Genomic DNA, 12,762 nt, shown 5'->3' with positions numbered 1-12,762 from the left:
GGTGCCCGCCTAGCCCTCACCCGTCAAGTGCCTGTGTTATTTTCAGACCCCAGTTTTGCTCACCAAACTACCTCCAAAATAGAATGAACAGAGTACAAGCTCCATGACTCTCTCTGAACAAAAGAAAGAACAGATCCGAAGGAGCATGCAGATGATCTGTTTGCTGTCATTCAGCAGAGCTCAGAGATGTCTCCTTTGGGAATAAGTGATTTATATATCGGCAATTGACTAAACATTAGCATGGAGGTCTTTGCTTCTTCTGCTTTGGAAGATGGGCATATGGACTCGGTGAAAAACAACAGAATTGCCTTGGAGCAGAGCTGTTTAACTGATGGTAGGACACTCTGGGGAGTTATTTCTCAAAAAGGCTTTCCTCCTATCTCCTTCAGCATTTGCAGAGTCTACTAATGGAAAGCTTAGGAAAACAGTTAATGCTCATCCCATGAGCACTCAGAACTAGCCTTTCAGTAATTAATGTGGAAACTAGAGGGAACAATTGCAATGGAGATAAGAGGCACCTGTGTTTCTATTTCCCCATCCCATAGCTCAGTGAGAAGTTCATCTTATCATGAAGAGTGGCTTTTAACATTAAGAATAAACTGCATTAGAGTAATCAGATGAGTTCAGAAATTCATTCTACTAATAATGGATCAAGGAAGCTGACTGATTCCTGCTGATGCCAAGAGAGAATCTAGGCTGTAGCTTGGCTTTTCAGGCCAGGCTTTTCATGGGACAGTGTATGCCAAGGGGACCAGGATTGATGTGGTGTCCTCCTAAGATGAAGCTTAGGGAGGAGGAAAGAAAATTTAGTGTTCTTTGAAGTGGGTGCTTTGGATCAGATTAGACTTGAACTTAAAGCTGTACATATCTGATGCAAGATATGACCAGGACCAGTGTAACTCTAACTCTAATATACAACCTTGACTTGTCTTTGAGCACCTGGGAATGACTTGCTCATAGTAAGATAAATGAAGGCACTGTCCACAGTGAAAAAAGGATTGGGAGTCTTCTGGCTTTTTCAAGTCTGGGATGTCACTCTGGATATGGTCAGGAGAAATCTCACCATTTGATTTTATCCAAACATCCCTGAGGGTAAAGTAGTAGAGTGGGAGTGACCCATGTACCCTTGGGAGACTAAGATTCCAGCCATGATGTTGACTATTTGGGAAAATAAGATCCATACTTTAGTTCAAATTTTGGGGGGCACCCCCTTCTCCCCTACATGCAAAACTTGTGTTCAACCCATTGAGATAGTTCTCTGGTCCTGTTTTCAAGAATTTGATGACTTTTAGGGACTCAATAAAGACTCATTCATTCATTCATTCATTCATCAAATTCTGTTGAACAACTACCATACACTGTTATACTGTCCAAGTTTTACTGTGAAAGTGACAGAGACACCTGCAAACATTCTAAAAAATCTGAGTCTAGCAAAGGAAGCTGGAAGCTCAACACGGCCTGCTAAATGTAGACCTGAACCTTTGGGTTAGGAAAATGGCTAGGGAGCTTTATGAGAAGCATGTCCTCAACTTTGGTTCCAATACAAGGCAGGTAAAATAAAAGGTCTCTTCTAAGGAGAGAGCTGAGGGTCGGGTAGACCTAGGGAATTGCTAATGACAGGCTTTCATACTGGCACCATGAAGAATGCCTCCTGGTATCCTATATTAAGGGTTTTTTGGTTTGTTTTCTCTGTGTTAATTTACTCTAGTCAAGTTATTTTGTACTTAATATGCTGGCAAAGATCAGTACATTTAACTTCATTAGTCATGGACAGATTAGAGAATTATAATGTTACATAGGCTACTGTTTTGCACAGTCTCTCTCACCAAGGAGAATATATGGCATCACAAGAACACTACATTCTCTAGGTACGTCTGAGAAAAAGGTTCACTGATGTAATATTCTGATCCTTTACTTCACTCTCCTTCCCATCATTTGTTGTTGTCAGCCCACCCCCTTCAGTGCTTACTCCAAAAGGCAATCGGGGATCACACTTGGCAGGCTTGGGAACCATGTGGAGTGTTAGGAACTGAACCCAGGTCAGCCATGTGCAAGGCAAACACCCTACCTGCTTTACTATCACTAGGCCCTCCTTTCATCATCCTCCCTCCCTCCCTCCCTCCCTCCCTCCCTCCCTCCCTCCCTCCCTCCCTCCCTCCCTCCCTCCCTTCCTTCCTTCCTTCCTTCCTTCCTTCCTTCCTTCCTTCCTTCCTTCCTTCCTTCCTTCCTTCCTTCCTTCCTTCCTTCCTTCCTTCCTTCCTTCCTTCCTTTGCCATATTCATTGATGTTCAGGGGTTACTCCTGGCTATGCACTCAGAAATTACTCCTGGCTCCAGAACCAAGACCCCTTCAGGCTTTCTAATTATATGATAGAGGATAGTACCTAGTCATGTATAGGTCATGTTTAAGGAATGGAAGCCAGAAGCACCTGTCATGTATTTAAAATAGTAAATGAAACAAAAATAACATACACACACACACACACACACACACAAAATCGCTCCTGGCTTGGGGGACCCTATCGGGTGCTGGGGGATCGTCCTAGGCTAGTGCAGGCAAGGCAGATGCTTTACTGCTTGCACCACCACTCCAGACCCTCTTCTTTTTTTTTTTCTAATATCCCCTAGATTGTTTTCTCATTGCTGAGGGAATGTGAGGTAGACTATCAGGGCCAACTTTTTGGTGGTTTCTTTGGGGTGAGAGGCTGACTTCTCCCCTGGCTAACACTAACAAAGGACTGTCAAAAGAACTTAATTATCCTCACCTTTGATTTAAAGTGTTCCTTGAATAACTACGATTACATCACTCTGCTTAAGTGCAGCTTCAAGTTGAAAGTTAAATAAAAGATATTTTCCAGTTACATGTCTGATTTTGTAAGGTTCTGCATAAAAAAAAATTTGTCCACGTTTTTCTCTTCTTATCCATTCTCCCAGCCCTCTATTTCAGGCTTCATTAGTTCCTGCTGTTTCATTCACACCTGATGTTCTCCGAGTTATTTCTCTGAGAACCACCCAGCTGCACCATGCTGACAAGAGGTTTCAGATGGAAAAGGAGCAGCAGGAACTGATGAACCATGAGAGAAACCGTCTTTGTAAATAGAGATAATTAGTGTCCTCTCAATACAAACACCACAGGAAAAAATAGGGACGAAAAAGAATGGTACTAAACAATATTTAGAGATCAACTGAACTCTCTTTGTAATTTTGCAATTCTTACCTAATTAAGAAATTTTAGAACCTACCTTCTCTATTTCTTTATTACTGATTTCCTTATGGAGGGCTCTCAAGTGGTGCTCAGGACACTTAAGGCCACTCCTTGAGATATTCAATAAACTGGCTATGTATCAGGCAAGTCTATCTTCTAATATTAAATACGTTTCCCATAGTAGATTGAAAAAAAGTTCATAGAATAATCATAAACTATCTGTGCCACTCTAAAATCCTTTTTCTTGTTAAGCACCCATCTCTTGAAATGCGTAGAGTTGCTTGGAAATTTCGAGTGCTTGAAATTCCTCATATTTAATCATAAAAAATAAATAATGGCATACAGAATTTGTTTCTGTGGACATGAGTCTTTATATATATGAACCTTAAAAAGAAAACTTCATTCTGCTAATCTCATTGCTGCTAGTCAAGTCACATTTGCTTATTCTCTGAAATTGGACTTGTCACCTCATTGTATACCAGTGGTCGGCAACTTTTTCTTTTCAACTGAGCCAAATCACGCCAAAACCACGATTGAAATTTATTTTGAAGCAGAGTTTTATAGTTTTCTTTGTATAGGTCCTTCACATTTTTAGTCAAGTTGATTCCAAGATATTTGAGTTTGTGTGGCCCTATTGTGAATGGGGTTATTTTCTTAATGTCCATTTCTTCCTTATTACTATTGGTGTATAGAAAGGCCATTGATTTTTGTGTGTTAATTTTGTAGCCTGCCACCTTGCTATATGAGTCTATTGTTTCTAGAAGCTTTTTTGTAGAGACTTTAGGGTTTTCTAAGTAGAGTATCATGTCATGTGCAAACAGCGAGAGCTTGACTTCTTCCTTTCCTATCTGGAGAGGACACGTGGAAATGGAAGCACATACCCTGCTCATGGATTGGTAGGGTTAACATAATTAAAATGGCAATACTCCCCAAAGCATTGTACAGATTTAATGCGATCCCTCTAAAGATACCCATGACATTCTTCAAAGAAGTGGATCAGGCACTTTTGAAATTCGTTTGGAACAATAAACACCCTAGAATAGCTAAAGCAATCATTGGGGAAAAGAATATGGGAGGAATTACTTTCCTCAACTTTAAACTGTACTACAAAGCAATAGTTATCAAAACAGCATGGTATTGAAATAAAGACAGGCCCTCAGATCAGTGGAATAGGCTTGAATACTCAGAGAATGTTCCCCAGAAATACAATCACCTAATTTTTGATAAAGGAGCAAGAAATCCTAAATGGAGCAAAGAAAGCCTCTTCAACAAGTGGTGTTGGCACAACTGGCTAGCCACTTGCAAAAAATTGAACTTAGATCCCAGCTAACATCATGTATGAAGGTTAAATTTAAATGGATGAAAGACCTCGATATCAGACCTGAAACCATAAGATATATAGAATAACAAGTAGGTAAAACACTCCAGGACATCGAGACTAAAAGCATCTTCAAGGAGGAAACTGCACTCTCCAAGCAAGTGAAAGCAGAGATTAACAGATGGGAATATATTAAACTGAGAAGCTTCTGCACCTCAAAAGAAATAGCGCCCAGGATACAAGAGCCCCCCACTGAGTGGGAGAAACTATTCACCCAATACCCATCAGACAAGGGGCTAATCTCCAAAATATACAAGGCACTGACAGAAATTTACAAGAACAAATCATCTAATCCCATCAAAAAATGGGGAGAAGAAATGGACAGACACTTTGACAAAGAAGAAATACAAATGGCCAAAAGACACATCAAAAATGTTCTACATCACTAATCATCAGGGAGATGCAAATCAAAACAACTATGAGGTACCACCTCACACCACAGAGATTGGCACACATCATAAAGAATGAGAACAAGCAGTGTTGGCGGAGATGTGGAGAGAAAGGAACTCTTATCCACTGCTGGTGGGAATGCCGTCTAGTTCAACTTTATGGAAAGCAATATGGAGATTCCTCCAAAAACTGGAAATCGAGCTCCCATACGACCCAGCTATACCACTCCTAGGAATATACGCTAGGAACACAAAAATACAATACAAAAATCCCTTCCTTACACCTATATTCATTGCAGCACTATCTACCATAGCAAGACTCTGGAAACAGCCAAGATACCCTTCAACAGATGAATGGCTAAAGAAACTGTGGTACATATACACAATGGAATATTATGCAGCTGTCAGGAGAGATGAAGTCATGAAATTTTCCTATACATGGATGTACATGGAATCTCTTATGCTGAGTGAAATAAGTCAGAGAGAGAGAAAGATGCAGAATGATCTCACTCATCTATGGGTTTTAAGAAAAATGAAAGACATTCTTGCAATAATAACTTTCAGACACAAAAGAGAAAAGAGTTGGAAGTTACAGTTCACCTCATAAAGCTCACCACAAACAGGGATGAGTTTACTTAGAGAAATAACTACGTTTTGAACTATTCTAATAATGAGAATGTACAAGGGAAATAGAAAGCCTGTCTAGAGTACAGGTGAGGGTTGGGTGGGGAGGAGGGAGATTTGGGACATTGGTGATGGGAATGTTGCACTGGTGATGGGTGGTGTTCTTTACATGACAGAAACCCAAACACAATCATGTATGTAATAAAGTTGTTTAAATAAAAAAATTTAAGGTGCTAAAATGTACTGATAGTGAGCACTATAGCGGGAGTTCCTGATATCCAATCATATTCTGCACCTAATTCTGTGGATAAAAGAGAGGTTGATTGAACACCTGTTTTATCTAAACAGCTGTTTCTGATGTTGTAGGTTTCTTTGTAATATAAAAGAGAGTATATAGGCTTTCTGCTTCTCTTCCACTTAATTTGATTTCATCTTTTCACTATACCTTGGCACCTATAGTGTTTGAAGTATCTATCATTTAGACCGTTGCTTCATGTAGTTATTCTAAATACCACATATAAGTAGTGTCATTCTGTATTTGTCTTTCTTCTGGCTTACTTCATTTAACATAATATTTTACAGCTCCATCCATGATGTGAGTTGCATGATTGTATCATTTCTTATTGCTATGTAGTATTCCATTGTGTATATGTATCATATCTTCATGGTACACTCATCTGTTGTTGGTCATCTAGGTTGGTTCCAGGTCTTGGCTATTGTACTGAGTGCTGCAATAAATAGTGGTGTGCATAAAAAAAATAAATTTATTTTGAGAGCCACACAGGGCACACACTGACAGAGGCTAGGAGCAGAGTCCTGACTCCTGGAGCGGCCGCCCGGCACACAGAAGAACCAAATTCAAAGTGTAAAGAGTCACATGTGGCTCGCGAGCTGCAGGTTGCCGACCACTGGTACAGGCTATTTAGAAAGCAAAAAATTAGATGGCTGCTCCCTTCTATTCTTACAAGCCCTTACATGCAATACCTTCCTCTTCCTCTTTTGTGTTTTATATTCATTCCTCAAGCTTCTCCCAAATGTTCTTTTTGTCATTGGGTTTTTCTGACAGGTACAGTTCCTCTTTTCTGTTTTATATTCATTCCTCAAGCTTCTCCCAAATGTTCTTTTTGTCATTGGATTTTTCTGACAGGTACAGTTGACCCTGGCCACTGCTTCTTGTGGGAGAGCAATGAATCCAGAGGGAAGTCACAGATTTGTGACATTTATGTTGGGAAGCTGATTAAAATTAAAAAATAAAGTATTTGACCTTTCTGGCCTGCTTATACTGAAAGACACACACACACACACACACACACACACACACACACACACACACACACACACACACATTGCTGGAAGGCCACAGTGAAGTCCAACCCAATCAACTCCCCATTTCTTGCAGTTTCTGTGACAGAGGAACCAGTGATCTGAGGATAACAAAGAAGCCAGAAAGGAGTATATTTAGAATTTCTGAGGGTTTTTTTTCTTTTTGGGCCACACCTGGTAATGCTGAGGGGTTACTCCTGGCTGTGCACTCAGAAATTGCTCCTGGCTTGGGGGACCATATGAGACTAGGGGCACTGAACCACAGTTTGTCCTAGGTTAGTGCTGAAGTTTTTTAAGTAATTAGTTTATTCCTAGAGATTATCTTTGAACATGTCAAAAATATCACATTGAATTTTTTTGTTCCCCAAATATATGCCACCAGATTATAAAACCTACCCAAGCCATCAATTTACTGAGTAAAAAAACAACAGTTGGTAGAGTGACAACAAAACACCTTTCAGAATCCATATGTTCCACTGTATAAAGCACATAGATTTCATTTCTAGATGAGTGAGCATGAGAATCTCAAGAAAAAAAAGATCACAACAGGTTTTATTTACCTCTTGCCTCTTGTATGTAGACTACAATAGATCTACTACTAAAGAAACATTCAGTTAATTACTTAAAAAATAGTCAATTTTGGAAAAAATAGTCAATTTTGAAATCAAAATTTTGATTTTATATATCCCAACAAGGCTCATGCCAAGTAGAAGTATTTTTTTCCTATACTCACTTTTGCCCTCCACATTAGCCATAACTTAAAAACATCGACATGGCGTCCACACTGTAAGGCCTTGTCTCCAGTGTCATAGGACAGGTCATAGTGCTTGTCTTGCTGAAAGAGGTAGGAGGCATGCATCTGGTTGCAGCTCTGCATCAGTCCCTAGAAGAGAAGAGAAAACATAGGACATTTGACTTTGTCTATTCTAATAGATTCAACTTGTAGTGGAAATTAGATAGGAAAAAAGAGTTGTCCCAGTGGTGAAATTTGTTAGCACATGGTAGTCATAAGGAAAAAATAAATAAAAGATATTTAATATCTTGGGGAAAGAAAACAATAAGAAGTCATTTTAAAATGAGACTAAAGTCAGGACAGGATGGGTTGTTGTAACAGGTCAACTTTGTGGATACAAGACTCAGAGTCAACCACAAAGCCTACGTGTGCTTTTATGTCCTTGTTTAAAAGACATTATTTTATTTTACGGTTTAAACATTTTTTATTGATTGTTATCCTGTGATTTATAATACTGTTAATTATGATTTCCCATGCCTGTAATTCCAGCACCACAGTTCTCATCAATGTAACTATATGCAATATCCATCCTTAGGAGGACATCTTAATGTTCTAGTTTTGTTATAATAAAATAGTTGAACATTTTTGCATTCTGAAAAATACCATTAGTGTAATTCTCTTACTACTTCATTCATGTTTAATTTAAGCATTATATCATTTAGCTGTTATAATATTTGACACTGTTTGGAAATTATACTTTTAATAGCTCATTGGCTTCAAATTTGGGGTTTAAGGGTGGGCCTCATTGGGCAGTGCTCAGAGTTTACTTCTTGCTCTGCACTTAGGGATCACTGGCAGAGCTCAGGGGACCATACAAGGTGCTGGGGATAGAAACTGGATTGGCTTCATGCAACCGCAAGTGCTTTACCCACTATGCTATCTCTTCAGCTCCATTGCTTCCATTTTTATATAATGTCATCTAAAAATATAAAGCCATAACTATCCCAAGATACCTGAAATAAGCAAAATTTCAAATGCCATGTTCTTCTCTAAGAAATGGCTAGAGCTTCAGTATAGCATTTTCAGACTCAGCGGCTTCTGTCTGTTCCAGAAGAAAAGTGCACTGTTGGCGACCATTGCTTTGCTCCAGCTCCAGGAGCTGACGGTGGGAAATGGGTGGCAAAGTGATCAAACTCTTCCAAAGAATGGTAGGTGAATCATGCTCTCTGACTAAGACAGGATTGCCAGGCTCCTCGTTAGAAACCCCACCACGATTCAATTTGTCAAGAACAGCAGGGAACTTTTGACTCTTTTGTAATCTGGAGTCTAAATGTGCTTTTATAGAAGAATTTGCTTTTTGTTTTGCTTTGCTTTTTGTTTTCTTCTTGTGACTCGTGACAAGAGAAGAAAAGACTAACATGATCACTCAGCTGAAGTTAGAAATGAGAATGTTCTTTAAAATTATTCAAAAGAAAACCAAAAGCAATTCTACCAAATCTTTTGTTTTGTTTTGGGGCCACATCAATTGTGCTCTGGGCTTACTCCTGGTTCTGTGCTTACGGGGTCACTCCTGACCAGTGCAAAAGATCATTTGGAATGTCAGCATCAGTTGTGGAACCCTGGATCAGTTGTGGACAAAGCAAGTGCCATAACTCTTGCACTATCACACTGATCTCAATGCATTCAAAACTTTAGTAGGTTCTGGAAGTCCAAATAACCCACTGGCAGAGAAGAGATCAGAGTCAAATCTTGCAGTGCCGGTTTCACATTCAGTAAAATTCATAAAATTATTTTTAAGGGTATGGAAAAGTTAATACAATAAAATTATAATAGACATCAAATTTAAAGAGTTTTCATCTGAAGACCAGGAAGATTGAAAATGGCCACAGATGAAAATCTGTAACCTTTAAAAAGTTGGACAGTACCATTTTATTGCCCAGAGGATGAATAAAAGTGATGTTGCTTTTCCATATAGAAAGTGTTGTTAAGGTAATGTTATGGTCCTGAGTTATTATAGTTGTAGATTTATTTGTACTATGTCCCAAATTATTGTGTACATATGAATAGTTACTGTAAGTAAAAGAAGTTTACTGAAAAAGAAAATTTCACAGTTATACATCCCTTGTATTTAGATATTTGCACTAGATGCCATCATAAAGGCTTTGATATACCTAAAAAACAAGTATTAAACTTGTTTTTAATTATTTTAACATGATATAACTCATATTTCATGCCCAGATCAGAGCATACTTATAAATCTTATAGACCAGTATTATTCCTTGGACCCCAATAAGGAAAATGCCATCAGAGAATTATAAGCTTTTAAACTTGGAAGATATTCTGGAGCTATTAATTTATTCTCAATGAAGGGGTCATTTTTGTTCTCTTGCTAATAAGGTAATTGAATGTCTATTGAATCATTTTGCTAAAGTATTTCTCTATAATGGATTCACTGCCTGTTGGGCAACTTAATTATTATAAAAGCCACTTTCTTCATTGACTCCAAAGTTATGCTTAAAATCACAATGTTCTATTTCTGATTTGTCACAAATTGGTACCACCCTGAGTTTTAAGAAACTTCCCAGTTTCTTAAAGCCTTTAAAAAACCCAAAAGTATTCAAAAATCCCTTCTATTTGAGTCATTTAAACTATGAACGAGAGCCACCCCTCTCACACTTTAAGTTTAAACCAAAGATTAAGCCTTCTTAGCTCTTTCAACCATAAACTCCCTTATGTGTTTACTGCTTACTAAACTGTTCCTAAAGCTCTAGTTTTGATGAGGCTCTACAGAATACTTAACATGGACAAAAACAAATCACTGCAAATGTTCAATGGAGGAAAGGGCAAGAACTAAAACCTTCCTCATCTTGAAGCGTTGTGTCTTATTTCATGAATGTTTTTAAAATGGTAACTTCCTTAATTCATTGTTGACATTCCAGAGTATAAAACCTAACATCATAGGTCCTTTTCTCACATACCGCTGAGCCATGTGAGATTGTCCTGCATATCTGATACAGATCCTGTACTTGAACCTAAGAATAGGAGCTTACATTTATTCTTATTAACCATTACCCCCATTTCAAATCACCAAATATTATTTGTCACCAATATCCTTTATTCTATTAACCAGGAAAAGCATACCTCTTCTCTGACCAGGAGAGCAGAGCACTGCAACGGGACCCCCATCATCTTGTGTGGATTCCATGTCACAGAGTTGGCTCTATTGAAAACAAATCACATTAGCAGGTTGACCCCCAGGATAGGCTTAGACACCAAGGCCTTCTGTGTGGGCTACAGATATGCTAAATTCTCGGTCTCTTTCACAGCATAGCATGACACTAAATGCTACAAATAAGGGTTCATCACTTCAACATTTCCTTGGCCTATGGACTGTGCAGTTCATCCTAAATGGTCCATAAAATAATCTATCTGGCTTCTAAGGGTTGTTCTCTAAGTGGTCAGATCATTCACTCTAGAATGAACATGAATCTCCGTTCTTCTCACTTCTGACAATCCTGAAATATCTGAAGCTCATAGTGACAGTTCCTTCCACTAGTTAATTTTGTTCTTGGCTCTACCAGTGTTCCCTATTTTTTATATTCATCCTTTCCTAATAGCTTTTCTTTCTTCCCTGCTTCCATCTTTTCTCAGACACATAGCCCCTCTAGACCACAGGAGAGAAAATGCTCTGACTTGCAATTTTATTTATTTATTTATTTATTTGTTTATTTGTTTATTTATTTAAGTTTTGGGCCACACCTAGCAGTGCTCAGGGGTTACTCCTGGCTTTGCTCTCAAAAACCAAAAAAAAAAAAAAAAAAAGAAAAAAAAAAGAAAGAAAGAAATCACTCCTGGCAGGCTCAGGGGACCATATAGGATGCTGGGGATTGAATCTGGGGTTGTCTTGAGTCAGTCACATACAAGGCAAATGCCCTACAGCTGTGCTATCACTCCAGCCCTGACTTGCAATTTTAAATCACTTTGTTCTCAACATACTTGAGAGATGAAATGTTCTCCCAACAGTATAACTTCTTTTCTGACCTCCCTCCTTATTGTTCCAGCTCCTACACCTTTCAGGAAAACAATCACTCCTGTCCTGAGTTCCATCACATACTGCTTGTTGCACATAGTGTCTATGAGGCAAGATGAGTTTTTGTCATGTATTTATAGAGCCTGGAAGATTTGCATGAATGTGAATCTTGAATGTGACCTTGGTCCAAAATTTCCGGAGGAAGGAAAGTGATAGTATAAGATGTAGCAATTGCCTCTAGAGCTCTATGGATTGCTGGCCCTCTTCTGGCTGAAAACAGACTTGGGCTTACTCTGTTCTCCGAATCAAATGTGAACACCCTGGGAAGTCCTAATCAGGAAAGATCCCATTCATCTCTGTGAGAAATGATGGGCATCAGCCTGCCAGCCAAGGAGCACTTAGGCCTGGGATCTTATCTGAATCAATGACTGTTCCAGCTTAGCTTCAGGTTACTCTTAGGCTGTGACACGGACTGTCAGATTTCTTTAGGACTGAAAGCTAAAGTACAGAATTCAAGACTGTTAGTGGGCAGATATCTTCTTCTCCTCGAAGGAGAACTACAAGACTTGAGAAAGATATTCAGGGCTCTGTTTCATCAAAGAGCTTGTTAGAAAAGAGCTTCTTGCTCTGTAGAATGACAGAATGATTATAAGAGTTAACAGAGAGGAACCCCACAGCCAGACTATATTAGTTGCATCCAGATTCTATCATTTCTTAGATATGTGACCTTGAGCAAGTTAATTAACCTCCATGTGCCTACTATTACTCATATGTAGAAAAGTGAATAATAATGAAAGCCTAGTATAAAGTGGTTACTTATACATAGTAAGCATGAAACCAGGCTGGCTTTTGCTAGTGATTTCCACTCTACCATTTGCAAGCTTTGCGACACTGGACACATCCCACCACTATTCTATGCTCATTCTATAATATTTTACTGCTGCCTCCGTAATCCTGCTGAACTGTAGTTTTATCAGTAATGACTCTGATGGAGAGGAATCAGCTGTTCTCCAGTTCTCTGACTGCAGGTGCTTATTCCTACTCAGTGGTCAACTGCTGTTTTTCATTGTTGCTGGAGCCA

At 38.9% G+C, this 12,762-nt stretch overlaps 1 protein-coding gene across 1 annotated transcript in view; it reads right to left on the bottom strand.

Annotated features, from left to right (window-relative positions):
- The window catches only part of GAD2 (glutamate decarboxylase 2), a 66,791-nt gene that overhangs the window by 8,986 nt on the left and 45,043 nt on the right, over nt 1-12,762 (bottom strand). The window contains exons 12-13 of the mRNA XM_049777778.1: nt 10,793-10,871; nt 7,652-7,801 (exon numbers count right to left, since the gene is read on the bottom strand). Of these exons, the coding sequence (XP_049633735.1) occupies nt 7,652-7,801; nt 10,793-10,871 (229 nt within the window). The remainder of the gene's footprint in view (nt 1-7,651; nt 7,802-10,792; nt 10,872-12,762) is intronic.

Source organism: Suncus etruscus, chromosome 7 (genome assembly GCF_024139225.1).
Source record: "Suncus etruscus isolate mSunEtr1 chromosome 7, mSunEtr1.pri.cur, whole genome shotgun sequence".
NCBI lineage: Eukaryota > Metazoa > Chordata > Mammalia > Eulipotyphla > Soricidae > Suncus > Suncus etruscus.
The sequence above is the reverse complement of the archived record's forward strand: the minus strand, read 5'-3'. Positions and strand labels throughout refer to the sequence as shown.